Here is a 17,500-nt window from a genome sequence, read left to right on the forward strand (position 1 = left end):
ACACACACTGACAATAATAAAACATCTAAAACATTTGGACTACCTAAATGTTTTAATTTGCATTCCCTAAGAGTGTAGGCAGAAAAGATACATAATAATTTACACTTGGAAAATATTAGGACTGAATCCAAATCTACACACACACACAAATAACACCATGCGAGACCAGAGGCCATGGCAGGATATACAAAACAGCCCCAGTGAAAAGTAGAGGTGCAATAGGCATGCCGAGAGATAATTCAATCAACATCAAAAGCCCAAGACCTTTCAACAAGCACCTTGAAGGATACATAATCAACCAGGCTATGACTCATACGTTATGCTGGAAGCAGCAGCATTGAACAGCCTGGTCAGAGACTGGGCCGCCGGGATGTTGATCCTCGGAATCAACAACAGGTAGTCAGTCACATGGTACATGCACTACACAGTCCTAGATCCAGCAAAGGATCAACCAGCGTAGGAAGTGGTACAAGTTCTCCAGCCACACCTGTCCCACTGCATAAACCACATAGGTAAAGTTGAGACATCCCTACACACGTCAAGCAAAGACTGATCTAATACCACCTGATAAAGCAAGGATATGGTGACCATCCAAAATGTGGGCAGGTGATAAGTTGATTAAGCCAGAAGAGAGAAAAAGTGAAGCAGGGCATTATTAAATTATTCTTCTCGGATACCAGAGAGAAGGGGGAAGGGGGACCTGACGAACTACAGACGCGGGAAAGAGCCAGAACACAACTAGGTGAGTACAAGTTAAGGCATCTTGAATCTAAGACTGCTAATTGTCCAGATATCCCTCCACCACCAGTCACTGGGGCTTGCCAAAGAATCAAGGCTCAACCCCCCCCCACAAGCACAACTAGGCGAGTACAAGAAGGCTGTCAAGGGGTGACCTTGACTACAACCTGACTTGGGTTGTAGTCAAGGTCACTAATCACTAATGAACCACTGATGCACCAAAACCACTTCCTGTACCATGACCATGTGGAGACTCGGATGATGTACAGTAAGTAGTGGGGTACTAAATCCATCATTCATATTGGATCCATTAGTAATTTGTATTCATGTAAATGGCTTATATTTTAAATAATATATTCCCCACTTAAATACATGGCATGCAGCTTTATTACAAATAAATAAATTAAGCAGAGGCTTGATCATAGATTGTTCGATGCCATTAAGTATAAAGTACTGTATATAGATATACATATACATGCAATTTAAGGCTAAGATGAATCACAGATCCCACCAACACCAAACTACACAGATGAGCTGTGCCTACATTAAATGATATTACTGTACTTATTGTAACAAGAATGATCAGAGAAGCCAAGATGTGCAGAAGCCAAAATTGGATGAATACAACAAAGACTGGCTACCTGCTATCATAAGAATAGCATGGAACTTTCCAAAAATATATTTAAACAAAAAAGTGTCATTATGACTTATTCAGTGGTGCTTTATGGAAAAATAGAATGGAGGACTGCGTCACGTTGCCAGATGTAGCGCCAATAAATCCTACACTATCATACAGCATGAAAACCTCTATTTGTCTCATAATGAAAATTGTCAAAATTCAGTTAAAATATATTGAAAACAACATAAATACTTTTAAGACAAATCTGTAATTAACTTATTATTCTAGTGTGAGATTCATGAAGTCATACAACCTGGCAGTGTGTCTGGAAGGGATGGGGGGGGGGGATCCTGAAGCTCGACAGCTCCTATAGGTAAGCCGCTATTGTTGTTATTGATAAAGCAATCATGAAACAAATTACAGAATGCTACATACAGTACAGAACTTTATAATGCGATCTCAAATGCCATCATACCTGAGAGTTTAAACTCTAAATAAACAATATATACAGTACAAAAAATTGGAAATTTGGGAATACTGAAACTATTTTCTAAGCAATCACTCAGTTACTCCCTGAGCCCTGTTCCCAAATGATATCCCAAAACCACAAAACATGGCAGCTTCTCTTGACTGTCCTCTCTGACAGAAAGCTTTGCTAATGGTTCTACCATGTAAACTGAGGTGGGAACATCAAGATCAGTCTTCTAACCTAAAATCCATTTACTCCTGTGTGACCAAGAGCCTAAGGCATTTAGAGACTCCAGTCAGTGGGGAAGACTGGGAAGGGGAAGTTGATTGACATACAAATTCCGTAGGTACACAGCATTCTTGCGAGCCTTGTAGAGAGACTAGTATTAAGCACCAACGATTCAACAGTCTCCCCAAAGATATATGTTAGCTGCCAGAGAGGCAGAGGACAACACAGGGCCTCCCAGCATCAATATTCTTAGTAATGCAGCTCATCAGATCAATAGCATCACAAGTTACAGAGCAGAAAGGAAGTTAAAAAATAAAGAATAAAAAAATGCAGTCCACATCTGACAATGGTCACACGCAAGTGTGAAAGTTCCCTGTACCCAGCAAAAGCACTATCAGAGGAAGCAAAGGTTACCGTTGGGATCAAAGAACTTGATACCACCTCCTGCAAACTGTAAAACAGGACAATCAGACTTGGAGCCAGAGAAATGCTATACTGCCCTAACCAGCAAAGTCACAGGTCATTGAAGATTTATCTAGTCTCAGGAACTAAATCTCTTAACTGGTAAGGACTGAGAAAAAAGCCTTTGATATATGCAAGAGAAACTCAGCCAGTTCTAACCAAAACCAATCAACAGCCAAGAGGCTCAACGGGAACTGCCTGCTGCCAAAAGAAAACCAAACAAAATTCCCACTTTATCCCCAGCAAGTGAATTTGTTTGGAGCACTGTCACATAATCACACAAGGAGACGATATAAGTCTGTATAATGATGTGCCAAGTTCCAAGCTTAGACTGATAAATTCCAAGACACTGCCACAGCAGCAGACCCACTCAGGAGAAGAAACGGTGAAAGGCCAAACAGCATCAGAGAATGGAATTCTAAACAAAGCTGAAACTAAAAAGTTATAAAACACACAAGGAACTGGGTAGCCAGAGCAAATAGTAGAAAATCGAACTGGGTCTCCATAAAGCTGCGTGCCAAGCGGGTGGACACTAGGCAGCAGGTTAAGGCAGCCATCTTCCCAGACCCAACTGACATTTTAACATGTTGCCATCCAGTAGCAGTCGGGGATAGTTATCTATTCAGTAATTAGCAAAGTGATATGTTTTCCTTTGAATCCAAGGTTCCACTTGCAGGAATGCAGCAAAGGGCAAGGACTAAACATTATTATTTACTCTTTTAAACTAGAGCTAGTTGGTTGTTCGATGATGGATAGAAATGTCTCCACTGACTCTCCCCTTCAATTTACATGGCAAAACCATTAGCATAAATCCGTGTGCGCGCGCGTGCGCAAGCAGGTTGACAGAGCCTGGGGATGTGTTTGTGGTCTGAGTAGATCATATGGGTAAATGGGTTGGGAAGCAACTGAGGAAGCTAGCTCAGAAATGTCTTACATGTTCCCTACACTAAATGAGTACAAAGTTATGCAATTATTTTTAAAATTAAAATATTTACACATATATATCTTCACCATTCCCAGGTCAGTTATTTGAAATTATATTACAATAATAACTAAACATGCTTGTTTATCAATACATGCCTATCTTTTTTAATATAAGTTTATCACAAAATACTGAATAATTACTATAAATAATTAACAACAATTATGCATATAAGTAGCAGTTAAATTATAAAAAAAATGTATATATATAATTTATATAATTCTAAAGTAGAGTGGTACATCCAGACTCTGGATATATCGTTCCAGAAGTGATCTGGACAACAGCATGTTTTCAAGATATTTTGCCCATTTTAGAAATTTACCAAATTTAATTACAGTATATAAATAATATTACCCGTCTTCGAGTATATTTAAATACGAATAATAGAGAGAATGATTTTCTGAAGAAAATTATGATAATAGCTGTCTTCTGCTAACCTTAATGAAGGCGATCAATCTTATGTGTAACGACGTTATAATACTGTAGGCAGGAGGAAGTATGATATGCCACCCAAGCATATTTGACCCCCAGGATGTCATAGTTTTCAGCAAAGTAGATTGATCTATATATTCCATTTTGTCGTCCTTGGCCAGAATTAAAACCTTGTCTCATTTCCCCCCCTTTTAATAACTCGTGCTGTGCTATTCACGTAAAATTATTTTCCTGCTCTTAAATTTTTTTTAATCTGGCTATAGATCTTTAAAACCTCCCACAATATAATGCTTCAAGATCAATCCAGTTATACGCTATTTCTAAATCTATAAAGGCAGCATACAGCTTCCTCCCTTATGTCAGAAACTTTTGAACACGGTGTGGACATGTCAAACGTGGGTAGTAAAGAAAAGTCACATACACTTATTGTATTGTACCAATTATACTACAGAATAACTTCAGCAAAATAGCCTAAACAAAAATATAATATTTGTTAGCAAGTATTTACTACTAAAATCACAAAAATAATAAAAATATTTATAAATATAATCAGCTAAAACATATCATACAGCGTAAATTTGGACCTCACAGCGAAAACTCACAATCTGGATCTTGGAGAGACGATCCAATAGGAAAGTTTGTACTGAATGTTCCTTGGAAATTTTCTTGATAAAACCTCCAGATTTGGAGGTTATATTGAATAGTGAAGCCCCATTCTGTATAAATAATAAATCTTAACTAATTCAAAGCATATTTTGGTAACTAAGCACCTTGTTACATGGCTATCTAATTACACAACCTCATATACATTTAAAAATCAGGCAGATAAAGCAATTTTTTTTATAAATGACGGCAGCAACATCATAGAATCAGAATGCTGTTGAACCAAGCACTGTCATTCAGACGAAAAAAGGATGACCTAAGCATTCACTATTGACAAATACACATCCAATCAATTACAGTAATTCTAGCTCACATTTTAATTTTTAAATTATAAGTTTAACTTTGGTTATCCTTCAGTTATTAACATTCAAACACAGCAAATTATGATTAAATGTGAACATCAATTTATTCCACACATTCTAATTTATTCCAAATGTATTTAAATACAAGTTACACCCAATACATCCATCCACCATAATCAACATTAAATATCAATACCCATTATAAACTCCATAAATCCATATTATTTTGTGCCCAAAATTTTTCAGATAAAAATTGTGATTGAAAAGTGCCAAGAAAAAGAAATGCAAAGGAAACCAAAAATTTAAAACCATTCACACGTTGAAAGTGGAATTGTCACCTTCACTAATTTTGCTAATTTTTGGAGCAAGATGCTGCTGAATCTGCATGTACATCTGCTGAATGGATACTAAGAAGGGCGTAGAGCTCTTGCTTTTCTTCCCATAGATATTTAAATATATCCCAGCAACAACTAGCAATCCACCCCACACATATCTGCAACAAGAAAAATTATAGAAGACCAAAGTTACAAAATTATCTCATTATCTCGCAGGAAAATTCAAAATCTCAAACCCTATTTTATTTATTTTATATATATATACATATATACATACATACATACACACATTTTTCAACTGATTTTTTTTTTACAAAGTTTCACACAATATAAATTAACAGGTTTTACAACATTAAAGAACTTTTTCATGTTTGTTTTATCAAGATGAATATTTTGGGTCAGCAAACAAAAAAAATGATTTTGTTTATCATTAGGAAACATACATGAATGTTTTTCATTAGTAATATTATATACTTTTTTTTCTAATCTTTTCACTAATAACAACAAATGACTGTGCAGTTATATTTAGTAAGCTAGCATCTGTTTCATAAAAATAAATTCTGACTTACTGTATTATTATTCTTAACTTGGTTTTTAGTAACTTCATGTATTTTTAGGCAAAATTTCAATGAAATATAAATATGACCAGTGCTCTTCAACATTATCTTTCAAGTCTTGTAACTTACTGTATGGTAAATGGTTTACTGAAGAGAAGGAAAGATAAGCATATGGTGAGGGCCTTGCGGCAGGTGGTGACGGTGACAGCAATCAGTGCTCCGTAGAGGGTTACCAAAGTCAGCACCCCTGCACCCCACAGAACCCTGCAGCAGAGAGCAACACAGCACGACCATACATTCCCACGGAAACTGTTCAAAATATATATCTTTTTACATCTAATTCATCCATCTTCTATGGTAATTTTGTTGCTTTGGATGAGTGCTGGAATGTGATGGTGTTTATCCTGATAATATGCATTGTGAATGATATCATGAATAAACAATAATCTTCATCTTTTTCTGGGTTAATGCCTCCTCACCCCATGAAAGTAAGAAATGGGTACACTACATATTTAAGAAAAACAGGTATGAAATGAACTTAACATGTATGAAAATTATTTTTACAAACTGAAAGAAAAATATTCCATAAATTCAATTTGTTAACCTTTCCTGGAACAAAAATCAGGATAGAAAAAAACTTTCCTACTTGGCACAGAAATACACATACAGTAAAACAATGCTTGGATGGAACCCTGTACAATAAAAGTCCAGATGCACTGAGAGGATAATGTACCAGTCTTAAGACTGGGAAAATCAGATGCAACAGAAAATAACAGAAAAATTATAGTCAAGTTGGGTTGAGATGAAAAGTCAATTCCAACTATTTTGATATATTAAAAAATTGAGTGATGATTGAAGGAAATGTTCAGAAAAGAACAGTACCTCTCTCATTCTGTAACCATGGCAAATATGGTCCACCCGGTACACTATTTACTAGCAGGCTCTGTGACTTAACATCCACTGTCATAACATATTTCATTATGCATTACAGTTTTGGCTATTTTAATATATAGAATGGATGTAACTTCTCCGGAAAAATAACGCAAAGGATAATTAAACTACTTCCAGGAATTAGGAAACTTCCCTAGAAGAGAATGGAAAATTCAATTTACACTAGAGAAAAGCACAGGGTGAAGCAGAGACATGATTAAGATTTAGAATTATATTAAATTATTTAACATAATGATGGGTACATAAAATTGTGTACTAAAAATATAAACGCAAGTTAGAACACAGATCAATGCATTCAAGTTAGATAATTTCAATTTATAACAGGATCAGGCAAACACTGGCTCAGAAATAATGTTGCAGATCTATGGAACAAGTTGCTCTATATCATCATAGAAGCAAACTCCCTGAAATGTGTCATGAATCAGTAGACTTTTGAATGTAAAAGCTAGATATGAATAGAAATGGTTGACATAAAAAGGGGATTACCTATGTGTCAGATTTTATGTAGATTCTTATGCTTTTATATCCCTATGGTTACTTATCAGTGCTTGCCTGTAAGTGACAACAGGGGAGCGAGTTCTTGCTCTTTATGCCCCCCACCCCCCCACCTGCCCATTTACACCTGACATACTAATAGCCTCTTTCAACATTAAAGATTAAAGTTTTCATCATATTTTTCATAATGTTGTGGATGGAATTGGCTTCAACAACTATTTCCTTCAATACATTCCACTTGACAACCACCTATAACTGCACCTCTATTATATCTATTTTAAAATTGCTCTCGTCAACATCACAAAAACACTTTAAAAATGAAGGCATGTACATGTCGCTTTCTCACCTGAGAGGCAAAGGAGATGGCAGGCACCAACTGGTCAATTAATAAAAGACCAATAAAAATCAAGAAGAAGCCAATACTATAGGAGTAGAGGACTACATGTGTTGCGTCCTCGTTGTATTTTTTTATGGCTCCCTCCTGAACATTCCCAATGATAGCATCACATACCAATGCTAGACTTACTAGCACTACACCTGGAAAGTAATAAAATACGTATGGAAGTGACTCGCACATACTTTTATGAAGGATTTAAATATATTTGGGAAACACATATTGGATGATGCAATACAGTACTGTAGTGATGTGGGAGAATGAATACTGACGTGTACAATTATTCTCTGATAAATAAAATTGGGTCATTATATTTTCACAAGGAACATACAAATATGCACAATAATTAATATAATATAGAAGACAAAATTTGTGTTACAAGGCTTCGTTGAAGACCAAGAAGCAAGTCAAGCATGTCCATTTTCTCATGGATAATTACATACTCAAAATGATTCCTCCTAGAGACATGTCATGTAACAAAATAAAAATTAACTTGTCAAAATTAATTTTTAAAGTGGAATGACTTTTAAACCAAGACCAATATGACCAAAAGATTTATTTGGTGAAATATCTTGTATATTGCACGGAGAAATAAGTAAAAGTATAAGAAAGTCACTTACCAGTCAGAGAAAAATCTGGCTGAACTGTCGAGTCTGCGAGTGTGAACCAGATCAATCCTGTACTCATACATAGACAGGACACCACTTCGGCAAAGGAATATCTTTTCCCAAGAATTAATATTGAGCCAATCATCACCGGTATCAACTTGCAAGATTTGAATATAACCTAAAGAAAAATAATAAATCTTATATAGTATATGGCCATTAAAGGCAAGAACTGAATTATAAATTAACTAAGTTGATTATTACATGTAAATAATTAGAGAAGTCATATATTTATGAAAGCCAATTCCTATTAATTTCAAGCAATTTGTAAAACTTTAGTAGTTTTATCATACCTGGGTAGGATAGTTTAGATACCCAACAGACGAATTTGAGAAACCCATTGTGCCAACAGTTAGTATAGCAATTATTACGTAGGTTCTCAAAGGTATTCTGCAAGAGAATTAATACAATCTGAACTGATACTGAACATGTAAGATTTGCAGTACACAAGTAGTATTTTATTATTTAGTTCTACACGAGATATACTCCAGACCAAAGAACAAAATTTTGTATTAGGGGTACCTTATTAGTGAATATTAAATGCTGGGTTGGCCTAACATTTAAAAAAAAATTGTTATTGTGTATCTTAAGCCAATAAACCAATAAAATGCTAACTATGCTAACACAATATCCCATAAAAAGCAAGCATTGATTCATTAAAATATGAGAAACGGTGCATAAGTCTACACGTAGAGCAGACTTAAGTTCTATGTGCACAACCAAATTGAATATTGTAATAGTTTGAGGAAGATTTTAAGAAAAAATAGGAGGAATGCCAGGAATATATATATAGATCCAGTATATAGATTATAGATATAATCAAAAGGACTGTCTTTAAATTCAAGATAATTAGTGCTTTAAGTCAACCCTGGAAACATAACTTTACTCAAGTATTTAAAAGATATGACAATGATTCATTGAAGCAAAGTAATTTTTTTTTAACTTTTATACTATATTAAGATCAATTTCCATGTGCTCTTATTTGTCCTACAGTCCTCACTTCCATACATTTGTAACTACAATACATCTTTGATGCATTTCAAACTATGTTATTACATGAATTTTACATAATTAGGTTTTAAAATGTACATAACAAACAAGGAATATTACATAATAATTATGCAAAATTATACTGTACACTACTAGTGTGAAAAGTGGAATACAAATTTTACTTTTTTAGTACAGTATTGTGCAAGTTTTAAATTATTTCAAAATTGACTGTCAAACAGCCGCACAGTCAAAACTTGTCATAGCTGTAATAAAGGTATGTAATATATACAAAACCATTTTCAACTACTGTACTACATACTACCAAAATTGTTACAAAAACATAGAATATTTAAATAATGACACTGTAGTACAAATAAAAACAACCAATATTCCTTCACACATTTGTCACATCCAATGAGAATTACGAATAATTATTACACACGTACTTACTTCTTAGCAATGGTTCCACCAGATAAAATAATCTGAAGGAGAGCAAATACTGTATAAAATGCAAACTGCACGAGCGTTAGGTACCAGCCGTGAGGTTGCATCCCTTCCAAAGTAAAGATCAGTTCCTGAGAAGAGAAAATTAGTCACCAAAAGTGTTACATAAATCAAAGAGAGTATATCTGCCATAAAATAAAAAGGACCAACTGCCAATAAATACTGTATAACCCAAATATGATGCTCTATTTTTCCTAATATCATATCATCCATTAAGAATAGGTTTGATAAACAATGATGCAAGAATTTAGTTTAATATTTTGTACAGGGGTTCTGTGACTGCTGAATATCCAACTTATGAACATCGTCCAAATCAAAATTTTAGCTCTATGTCCAACTATACAAACCAATGCCGAAATCCACACATTAAGAACATTGCTAGTAATATCCTGCTTCAGTGGTTTATCATTGGGGGCAAAGACAAAATAAAGTCAAGCTTATTTTACAAACAAAATTTTATGATACAAAACTACAGTATTCACCAATTCCAGAAAAAGTCTTATCAAATTATATAACTATAGTACAGTATTAGATATAAATTGAACTTTGTTTAAAAAAAAAACGGATACCCTAAAGTGCCAATTAAGTTGTACTTACCAGCATATATCCATATGCTATGTAGAAAATAAAGACAGCCGACGACAGGAGAATAAATTGTGGTGCAGGTGGGAGAGTGGACACTTGGAAACCAAACAGGTACACAATAGTCTTCTTGGGATGAACGACATTTTCCCCTAATGCCACACTAACACTGCTACTCTTACTCATAGTTGCAACTGGAAAAAACAATACTGTCTTACATATGAAGGTGTGAGTAGGCTTAATTTACATATAATGTTTCCCTTTTAAAGAGTTCAAGTCTATGAGGGATACACTGTGCAAGTGCTTTTAACATGGAAAAGGTTGAAGGGATGAAACCATAGAGGTGAAGAATTGCTTAAGTCACATTTTATATATTTGAAGTATAGTATTGTATTAATAAGTGGAGAAATAACATTGAATTTCCCTGGAGTATGTTCAGTGGTGGTATAATACAGTATTTTGCCCAGTATTAACAGAGTATATAATACAGTATTTTACAGTATTTAGTATTTATAATATTTGCCCGAAACGCTATGTGTACTAGTGGCCTTAGGTATTGTATGTACTAGCTCTATCTATAAATTCAACATTATGTTTGTAAGTAATCCTATGTATGTACTTTTACCTGAATAAACATTTGATTTGATTGATATTTGATGACTGCAAATTCTATAAACTTTCTTTTAATGTTGTTTTCTTTTATGATGGGTTTTATGACTGCTACTACCTTGGAAATTATAATTCACAGCTGAATTGCCCTCTGCAGTGAAAAGTTTATCCAACAGTCAAAATCCTTTATATATTTCAAATAATTTGATTACCCTTTATTCAAACATCAAAATATTAACATCATTCAATATATGTATACTGTACCATAATACAGTATACACTTAAATGATTACCCAATTGACAAAAAAATAAAACTCACCTGGTAACACTGGTTATAACTGATCAGATGATGTACAAGGGGTATAACCTTTATTTTAATGACATCAATGGATGCCTAAACTTTCCATTTGATGTTACGTAATACAAGTCATTGTATGGTAAGGAGAATATGTGCTCATCATTCTATCCGTTGGGTTAACCATTCGGCTGCTGGAAAAAAAAAAATGTTCAGACTACCAAAGATCAATAGTAATTTTATTTAAAGCTTATACTATAAAACATAAGAAAGAAGAAAACTCCAAAACACTTATTGGTTTTATTACTATTTTTATTACTGCCTCACCTTACTGGTGAGACAGTTCTTATTTACACCAACTAAACTCACACATATATACATCTAACCTGTTCAATTCTGCACTTATATCATTTAGTAAGAGCTCCCAGGACAGAGTCCCCCGGGACACTCCACTTGCAGCAGTTTCCCCATTCAGACATAATTCAATTTATGCATTTGACAAACTCTGGTACCCATTTATGCTAGGTGAACCGAGGCATTAGATGATAGGAAATAAGCCCAACCATTTTTGCCCTGCCCGGGATTCGAACTGTGCAGTCCCCGTGGCAAAGAAGTAACACACACACACACACACACACCTGGCATTTTGCGAGCACTTTGACCTGGGTTCGTATCTTAGCCGGGGATGATTGACTGGGTACCAGCCCTTAACTGTAGTCTCTGTTCACCCAACAGAGCAAATGGGTGAACAGAGTTAACGATTTGGCGGGTCGTTATCCGGGGAAAATTAGGATTAAGGACCTGCCCGAAACGCTACGTGTGCTAGTGGCTGTACAAGAATTTAAGTACTCTTGTATATATAAATAAATAAATGAAATTAATGATCGATTCAAGAACAAAACCATCTGTACTACCAAGACCCTAACTACAATAACTAACCATGCAATAATAAACACAATGCTTTATAACGGCATGTATCACAGGTGATGTCGGCGATGCTATAGTCCGCTTTTGATCTATAAAGCTCATTTTACACAATAGAAATGCACCAGGCGTCACTGCCCAGGTGTTGCTCTGACAGCCAACGAAGTCACCAAATAACTTCCAATCAGTTACTTTTTAAAAAGACACTTTATGTTATCTTTAGGAAGGCAGGTAGCATGTCTGATGAGCTCTCATTCATGACAGGCTCAAATGTACACACACACGCACGCAGACGCAGACGCAGATACTCACACATGATAAAACACACTTGCCACGTCAGATGGTCTTGGTCTAAGTGCCACGGCCGGGGTTTGTTGTGACGAATGCGTCACTTGGTACACAAGACGGATCGCACACACACATTGTTTTGATTTTTTTTTACCATTTCGCACACAAAATTTGTACGTTCCGTAAACAGTTTATGTACTCACCTAATTGTACTCACCTAATTGTGCTTGCGGGGGTTGAGCTTTGGCTCTTTGGTCCGCCTCTCAACTGTCAATCAACTGGTGTACAGATTCCTGAGCCTACTGGGCTCTATCATATATACATTTGAAACTGTACTAGCTGATGTACTAGCTATACCTATAAGTCAAACAATCCTTGTAAATATTTATTGTATGTATGTACCTTACCTAAATAAAATTGTATTGTATTGTATTGTACTGTGTATGGAGTCAGCCTCCACCACATCACTTCCTAGTGCATTCCATTTATTAACTACTCTGACACTGAAAAAAATCTTTCTAACGTCTCTGTGGCTCATCTGGGTACTAAGTTTCCACCTGTGTCCCCTTGTTTGTGTCCCACCCGTGCTGAAGAGTTTGTCTTTGTCCACCCTGTCAATTCCCCTGAGAATTTTGTAGGTGGTTATCATGTCTCCCCTTACTCTTCTGTTTTCCAGGGATGTGAGGTTCAGCTCCTTTAGCCTTTCCTCGTAGCTCAATCCTCTCAGTTCCGGACGAGCCTGGTGGCATACCGCTGAATCTTCTCTAACTTTGTCTTGTGTTTAACTAGGTATGGACTCCAGGCTGGAGCTGCATACTCCAGGATTGGTCTTACATAAGTGGTATACAGGGTTCTGAAAGATTCCTTACACAAGTTTCTGAAGGCAGTTCTTATGTTGGCCAGTCTAGCATATGCCGCTGATGATATTCTTTTGATGTGGGCCTCTGGGGACAGGTTCGGTGTGATATCAACCCCCAGATCCTTCTCTCTATTTGACTCTTGCAGGATTTCCCCTCCCAGATGATACCTTGTGTTCAGCCTCCTGCTCCCTTCGCCTAATTTCATCACCTTACACTTTCCTGAGTTGAACTTTAGCAGCCATTTTCTAGACCATTCCTCCAGTTTATCCAGGTCATCCTGTAGTCTCTGTCTATCTTCATCCGTCTTGATTCTTCTCATAATTTTTGCATCATCAGCAAACATCGAGAGGAACGAGTCTATACCCTCTGGAAGATCGTTCACATATATTAGAAACAGGATGGGTCCAAGTACTGAGCCCTGTGGGACTCCGCTGGTGACATCTCGCCACTCTGATGTCTCCCCCCTCACCGTTACTCGCTGTTTCCTGTTGCTTAAGTACTCCCTTATCCACTGGAGCACCTTCCCTTTTACTCCTGCCTGTTGCTCCAACTTTTTTTAACAGCCTTTTATGGGGTACTGTGTCAAAGGCTTTTGGCAATCCAGGAAAATGCAGTCGGCCCACCCTTCTCTTTCCTGCCTAATTTTCGTTGCCTGGTCATAAAATTCTATTAAACCTGTGAGGCACGATTTACCATCTCTGAACCCATGTTGGTGGTGCGTTACAAAGTTATTTCCCTCCAGATGCTCTACGAGCCTTTCCTCACAATCTTCTCCATCACCTTGCATGGTATACAAGTTAAGGAAACTGGCCTGTAATTCAGTGCCTCTTGCCTGTCACCCTTTTTGTATATTGGGACCACGTTAGCTGTCTTCCAACTTTCTGGTAAGTCTCCTGTTTCCAGTGACCTGTTATACACCATAGAGAGTGGCACACTTAGTGCTTCTGCACCTTCCTTTAGTATCCATGGTGAGATTCTATCAGGCCCAACAGCCTTTGTCACATCCAGCTCCAGCAGACACCTTTGACCTCATCACTGGTGAGGTCAAATTCCTCCAAGGTTGCTTGGTTTGCCGCCTCCTCATTTAGTGCAGGGGCTTCTCCTTGTTCTATTGTGAAGACCTCCTGGAATCTCTGTTAAGTCTTCACACACCTCCTTGTCATTCTCTGTGTATCTGTTCTCCCTTTCCGCAGCTTCATCACTTGTTCCTTCACTGCTGTTTTCCTCCTGATGTGGCTGTGGAGCAGCTTTGGTTGGGTCTTGGCTTTACTCGCAATGTCATTTTCAAACTGTCTCTCTGCTTCCCTCCTCACTCTGATGTACTCATTTCTGGCCCTCTGGTATCTCTCCCTGCTCTCTGGTGTTCTGTTATTTCTGTAGTTTCTCCATGTTCTTTTACTCAGTTGTTTTGCTACCTTACATTCCTGGTTGAACCATGGGTTTTCTGTTGTTTTTCGTTTTTTCCTTTTGGACGGGGATAAACCTGTCTGCAGCTTCCTGGCACTTTTGGGTGACAAAATCCATCATGACCTGCACATTCTTGTCTCTAAGTTCTGTTTCCCATGGTATTCCCCTGAGGAAGTTCCTCATCTCGTCATATTTTCCTCTTCGGTAATTCAGTCTTTTCCCCTCCACTCCCATCCTTGGATAGGTTATCCCTACCTCCACCAAGTACTCAAAGGTCAGTCAGTACACTGTGGTCACTCATTCCTATGGGGGCTTCAACTTTGACTTCCCTTATTTCTGACTCAATCAGGGTGAATATCAAGTCGAGTCTAGCTGGTTCATCATTGCCTCTCACTCTTGTGGGTTCCTTGACATGCTGGCTCAGAAAGTTCCTTGTTGCCACTTCCAAGAGTTTAGCTCGCCACGTATCTGCACCACCATGTGGGTCCCCATTCTCCCAGTCTATCTTTCCATGGTTGATATCACCATGATTAAGAGTCTTGAGCCATTCCTGCAGGCAACTGAAGCTGCTCTCTCTATTATATTAATTATATTACTATTATATTAGTTATTATTAATATTATATTAATTATTATTACTATTATATTAGTTTATGTGTCACCATTAAAACAATATAATGCTATTGACAGCTAAAATCTTCTACCTAGCTAAAATTTTCTACTTCTACTAAGTAGTTATATAGTTATTAAGTGAAGTTGAGTGATGTGATAGACATAATCTGGGTTTCAGAAGAACAACCCATATGCCGGTGTAAACTCAACCCACCCACCCCCATTTTTTTATTAACAAGCTTAGGTATACACAGCAATGTGCTGTTACCCTACTCTGTATGAAAGATTACACAGTGTAGATCAAAAACTAGCTATAAGTTCTTCTAATATTCCTATCTCACAGGATGGATAGTCATACATGGAATCAGGGAGAAAATACCAGCCTCAATACAAAAACAAATCAACTTTGACTAAAAATGAGGTCAGAGGCACGGGCTATTCATGCCCGTGCCACCTCTTGGGTGGCTTAATCTTCATCAATCAATCAGTTGAGCATCTTAGAGGTGTTTGAGGAGCACTGTGGCCGGAGACGATTGATTGATTGATGAAGATTAAGCCATCCAAAAGGTGGCACGGGCATGAATAGCCCGGAAGTGGTGGCCCTTTTGAGCCATTACCAGTATCAAGAGCTGATACTGGAGACTGTGGAGGTGCGACTGCACCCTGCGTGACGGGAGATGTCTCCCGTGTCTGGAGACAGTTCCTAGTGCCTGTTGTAGGGGGAGCGAGATGTTGTCCTGATAAGAAGCGATGCAGGTGAAGGACGTGAAGGAAGATTTGCCCGAAACGCTGTACGTATTAGTGGCTTTAGGTATTGTATGTACTAGCTCTATATATAAATCCAACATTATGTTGTAACTCATCTTCTATTTATATACTTTTACCTGAATAAACATGTTGAAATTTGAATTTCAAATACTGTATCCCTCTGTTGTCTCGGCGCCTGGGAAGAGGGAGAGAAGGATAATACCTGAGCTACGGTTCGCTGCATTAACTGATAGCCTTCTTCCACCATGAGTTCCTCCTTCTACACCTTGTCTACAACCCTTGCTGATCAACTACCTTCTTGGCTTAGAAAGAAAATATATAATGTCTGTTTGTTATTGAAAATTTGTGATATTTAAAAAAAAAAACATTTATTTGGTTTCATCTTCCATCACATAGGGCAGCCCGTCCTCATAAGATTTCCACTGTCGCACTAAAGAGCCCCTTATCCTAACCAACCAGAGGACCCAAAACAGAAAACGGGACAGTATGTCAATTTTCGCGAGCCGATTCCATTTTCTAGTACGACGATTTTTGTTGACCTTAAGTAAAGTGTACATCAAAATGCGACGTTCTATTAAGAAGAGGTATTGATGAGTGAGCCAGAGTGTGCAGACCATTTTCCTGACACGGTTAGCAATCAGTCAGATGTTGACCAGACCACACACTAGAAAGTGAAGAGACGACGATGTTTCGGTCCGTCCTGGACCAATCTCAATTCTTAACAATCAATCAGATGTTGCAGGGCAGGTGATACAGACCCCCAGAGGGGCCGCCCAGCCCCAGCGCCCTCCACTCTCAATAAAAAGTGTGGAAGTTATCAAGGTCATTATGTAGGGGTGGCTGGCTGCATGGCGCCTCTCGGCACCTTCACCGCCATAAACATACTAATGTGTTAGTTTACATTTATAGGCACGAAAGCACGAAGCTATGTTACAAGCACTTGATGTTTACATACAGAAGCACGTGTGCATGGTGTTACATTTACAAGCACGAGAGATTGCCACTGGTGCTGTGAGGAGAGATGAGGAAGGTGTGAGGTTACCACTGGTGCTGTGAGGAAGATATGAGGTTACCACTGGTGCTGTGAGGAAGATATAAGGTTACCACTGGTGCTGTGAGGAAGATGAGGAAGATATGAGGTTACCACTGGTGCTGTGAGGAAAATGAGGAAGGTGAGAGGTTACCACTGGTGCTGTGAGAAGAACTCGCTCCACCATTCATGGTGGTAGTTATCCTTCAAGGGGAGCAAGTTTTACTCATACCTCATCGTGGTGCTTGCTGGGTCACGCAACACACCACACGCAACACACACACCACACGCAACATACACACCACACGCAACACACACGCAACACACACACCACACGCAA

General features: G+C 37.6%; 1 protein-coding gene across 1 annotated transcript; it reads right to left on the minus strand.

Annotated features, from left to right (window-relative positions):
- Positions 1-3,936: 3,936 nt before the first annotated feature.
- Positions 3,937-12,584, minus strand: LOC138353115 (adenosine 3'-phospho 5'-phosphosulfate transporter 2-like). Its single transcript, XM_069305903.1, is given in 11 exon segments — positions 3,937-5,388; positions 5,917-6,034; positions 6,037-6,084; positions 6,087-6,096; positions 7,580-7,770; positions 8,248-8,413; positions 8,586-8,682; positions 9,733-9,857; positions 10,384-10,562; positions 11,297-11,466; positions 12,509-12,584. Coding segments are annotated over 9 exon segments (1,107 nt in total). The 5' UTR covers positions 10,555-10,562; positions 11,297-11,466; positions 12,509-12,584; the 3' UTR covers positions 3,937-5,207.
- Positions 12,585-17,500: the final 4,916 nt, after the last annotated feature.

Source organism: Procambarus clarkii, chromosome 56, assembly GCF_040958095.1.
Source record: "Procambarus clarkii isolate CNS0578487 chromosome 56, FALCON_Pclarkii_2.0, whole genome shotgun sequence".
Lineage (NCBI taxonomy): Eukaryota > Metazoa > Arthropoda > Malacostraca > Decapoda > Cambaridae > Procambarus > Procambarus clarkii.